We start from the raw sequence: 3,271 nt of genomic DNA on the forward strand, positions 1-3,271 counted from the left end.
TTATTATCATTATTATTATTATATCAGCATATGTTGTTGTTTGTTTTACTGTTCTCTAATTATGCGCCTTTGTCGTAAAATACATTGTATAAAATTAAATGATTTAAATTCTATTATTTAAATACGTTTTATATTCTCAGGCCTGTAACATGATTCAATTAAAACAGTGCGAGAATGAATGAACAGCTTCCAGCACAAAGACATGCAACCTGTGATAAGGTGATCCACTTAGACATTGCAACATATTAGGAGGTACCAATTCAAAAAGGCTGGGATGTTACATTGATCACTGACCTGGCATTATTCAATAATAATGATAATGATTTAGTTTCGAATGAATAACCAAATCAATTGAAATACTGTGATATTTTTAAAAACTTGCTTCAGTATCAATACAACTACAAATAAGCCATTAACATGGGGATCACTATTGCTCAAATAGTTGAGTATTAAAGTTCATTTTAGATACTGGAAAAAAGAGGGTTGATGATAGCTAAGCCCTATTTATATTAATCACTCTCATGAGAATGGTTTAATTGTCTCAACTATTAAAAAGCTTTTTAAGGAATCTCAGGCTTCTGTTTGTAGTTTATTTGAACCACTTGAGTTATTAGTTATTAATATATAAACGACATCCCATCTTACAAATACGCACAGGAGACTGAACAGTGTGCACACTATTGTGGGTGAAAATAATAACTGCACTTGCATCACTTGTACTGGGAGTGCGACTGTTCCCCAGCAACACCTACCAGGCAGCGTTGCTGTGGGCGCTGTCGTCTAGGTGACAGAGCAACTCCAGGGTTTGGGGGTTGTGGGCGGAGTCATCAGGTGACTCATGACTTCCTGTCTCCCAATCTGAGGGCATCCGCCATACTGCCGCACAGGACACCACCCTGCTGTCGCTGGCTGGAGGAGAACAACACACACACAGTTAATCACAGTTTGGTAGAGTACTGTGTGTGTGTGTGTGTGTGTGTGTGTGTTGGTGTGTTGGACAGGCGCTAATACGGTGACGTGGATGCACTTTCCTCCAAATCCACATCACAAATTAGTTATTTTGGCACATCCACACCAGAGCCAGAGCTGCTAATTGGAACCAGTGGAGTAAATGCAGAATTGATACAGTAATTGGACTAAAAGTTTGAGGCTGGAGGGCATAACCAATCACAATCACAGAGAGAGAGAGAGAGACAGAGAGAGAGCAAAGGAGCCTAATTTCTTTTTGGTGTAGATATTGACAGTGTGTGGGCAGGCATTGGGCTATGAAACACTGGCGTTAGGCCTATTTGTCAAATTAAAAAGCAACGTGGTGCGAGTGCACAGGCTCTTGAGTGGTTTTAGACAACCTTGCACTTGGAGTAAGTGGGCAGGCAATCATCTTGAACAAAAGCCTTTTCTTGCTCACATATTGGAGTGCCGGTGGGAGGCCGTATGGAAACGCTATATGAACGCAACTGTGTATGTGTGTTTGTTGTGTTTATTACACCTACATGTGTGAGTTGTATGTATATATTTTGGTGTGCCAGTGTGTGGTGTGTGCAGCAGTGCATAGCGGGCTGTCTGAGCTTCAGCCCAGTCCAGAGTGGCTGTAAACCTGTGAACTCAAGCATGTAGAACTCAGCTGACAGAGAGCGAGAGACAGAGGGGGGAAGACAGGGAGGGAGGTGGAGGGTTGTGTGTACCCCTAAAGGCCTACAGTGCACTCTGCATCAACCTCCCCATGCCCCATCTGACATGGCTGTCTACTCCTGCGTGACACAACCTCAGACACACTCAAACATCTTCTATACTTGTGAGAACCCTAACCCTAACCTAGTTCCAATCCTAAACCTGACAGCCCTTTGAAGAAGTGAGGAAATAAAGTCCTCACTTTATATCTATATATCTTATTCGCAATTAATACTGATGCCTCGACCTACATAGGCAAACAAGACCATCAATGAAAAGATCTGCTATTTCTATGTGGTTATTCTTAAAGCCTGCCACCAGGTCAGAATCCCTGCAAAATTAGACATAATGATTTATGGCTCACATGAGCCTTTAAGAGCTTATATTTAAATTTTACCAGGCAAACTTTGGCAGTGAGTAGTAGGTTAGCCAGTTAAAAGAAAGCAGAATGGATTTCATTTTGTTTAGTTGTAGGCTATTTATGTAATCTAGGTGTATGAACAGTACTAAAACAAAGTTTACTTTATTTCACCATTATTCATGTTAAAGTTTTTAATCTTACATTAATGATGGAGCACTGTGCATGAAATTTTCGCATGTAAATCCCGAGTCAGTTGAACTTGCCATCTTCTACATGTTCTTCTTTCTCTGGCATTTAGCAGCAGACTACAATATTTGTACGAGTATATGCTGTACCGTGAGGTCCGGGAGGATTGCATCAGTACAATCAGTACTGTAGGAAAAAGAGTATTGTTAGGTTTTCAGAATTTGTTTAATTGCTTAACTCGTCTAGAATATTTCAGGTGACAGTGCAAATACCGATGTGCTCCATGCAGCAGCACGGGCAGTGAGCGCTGTTGCTGACATCTTAGATGAGAAGAGAAATCTGCTTATCTTTACTACAGTATTTCAATATAAGGGTTTTTTGTCACACATTTTGCCTTTATTAAAAATTGCTTTCCATAAAAGCACAGATGATGTGCATGTGACCTTCAAAGATTTTCTCCTGCCTGAGAATGACTTTGTAGCTGCTGCTATTATCCCTCATGTGGGTCATCATGTCCACACATTAGTATTGATTCTATCAGTCTGAACATGTCTTCTAACACAGTTGCTATTGTCAGACCTGTGACTACAGACTGGCTGTTATTGATCACGTGTTAAAGACCAATTACATGTTATGATTCTTAACTAAACTGCTTGAGGTCACTAGGTGGAAGAGACAAACAGAAAGAGAAAAGAACTGGAAGATAAAGTCTGTACAAAATGGGGACAAAGACTGAAAACAGAAAGAAAGAAAAAAAGAAAAAAAGAAAAACATGATGCCTAAAGAGGCAGTGAATGGAGCCAGAGACAGACGGAAACAGTAGGACTCACTTTTGTTATAGCAGGTGGTAAGCACAGCCTTATCTGCAGGACTGGCGCCAATGTGCCATATCTCCCCAGCTTGGTGCAGAAGGACATTCTTATTAATGATGTTATTCTCATCATCAAAGTCAATGATGTGGATCTGGAAGAAAAGCAGAGACAGAAGAGGAGAGATGCGTTGAGGATGAAGCTGGAGTTAAAACACTGCACGCACCTCCTTCCACACACACAC

The 3,271-nt window shown here is 40.7% G+C and overlaps 1 protein-coding gene across 1 annotated transcript in view; it reads right to left on the bottom strand.

Annotated features, from left to right (window-relative positions):
• eipr1 (EARP complex and GARP complex interacting protein 1) overlaps window positions 1-3,271 on the bottom strand; it is a 68,017-nt gene that overhangs the window by 54,039 nt on the left and 10,707 nt on the right. Inside the window, exons 3-4 of the mRNA XM_035673760.1 lie at window positions 3,049-3,181; window positions 753-909 (exon numbers count right to left, since the gene is read on the bottom strand). Coding sequence (XP_035529653.1) covers window positions 753-909; window positions 3,049-3,181 — 290 coding nt within the window. The remainder of the gene's footprint in view (window positions 1-752; window positions 910-3,048; window positions 3,182-3,271) is intronic.

The sequence above is a fragment of the Morone saxatilis genome, unplaced genomic scaffold (genome assembly GCF_004916995.1).
Source record: "Morone saxatilis isolate NCDOM2014 unplaced genomic scaffold, NCSU_SB_2.0 Contig3, whole genome shotgun sequence".
Lineage (NCBI taxonomy): Eukaryota > Metazoa > Chordata > Actinopteri > Moronidae > Morone > Morone saxatilis.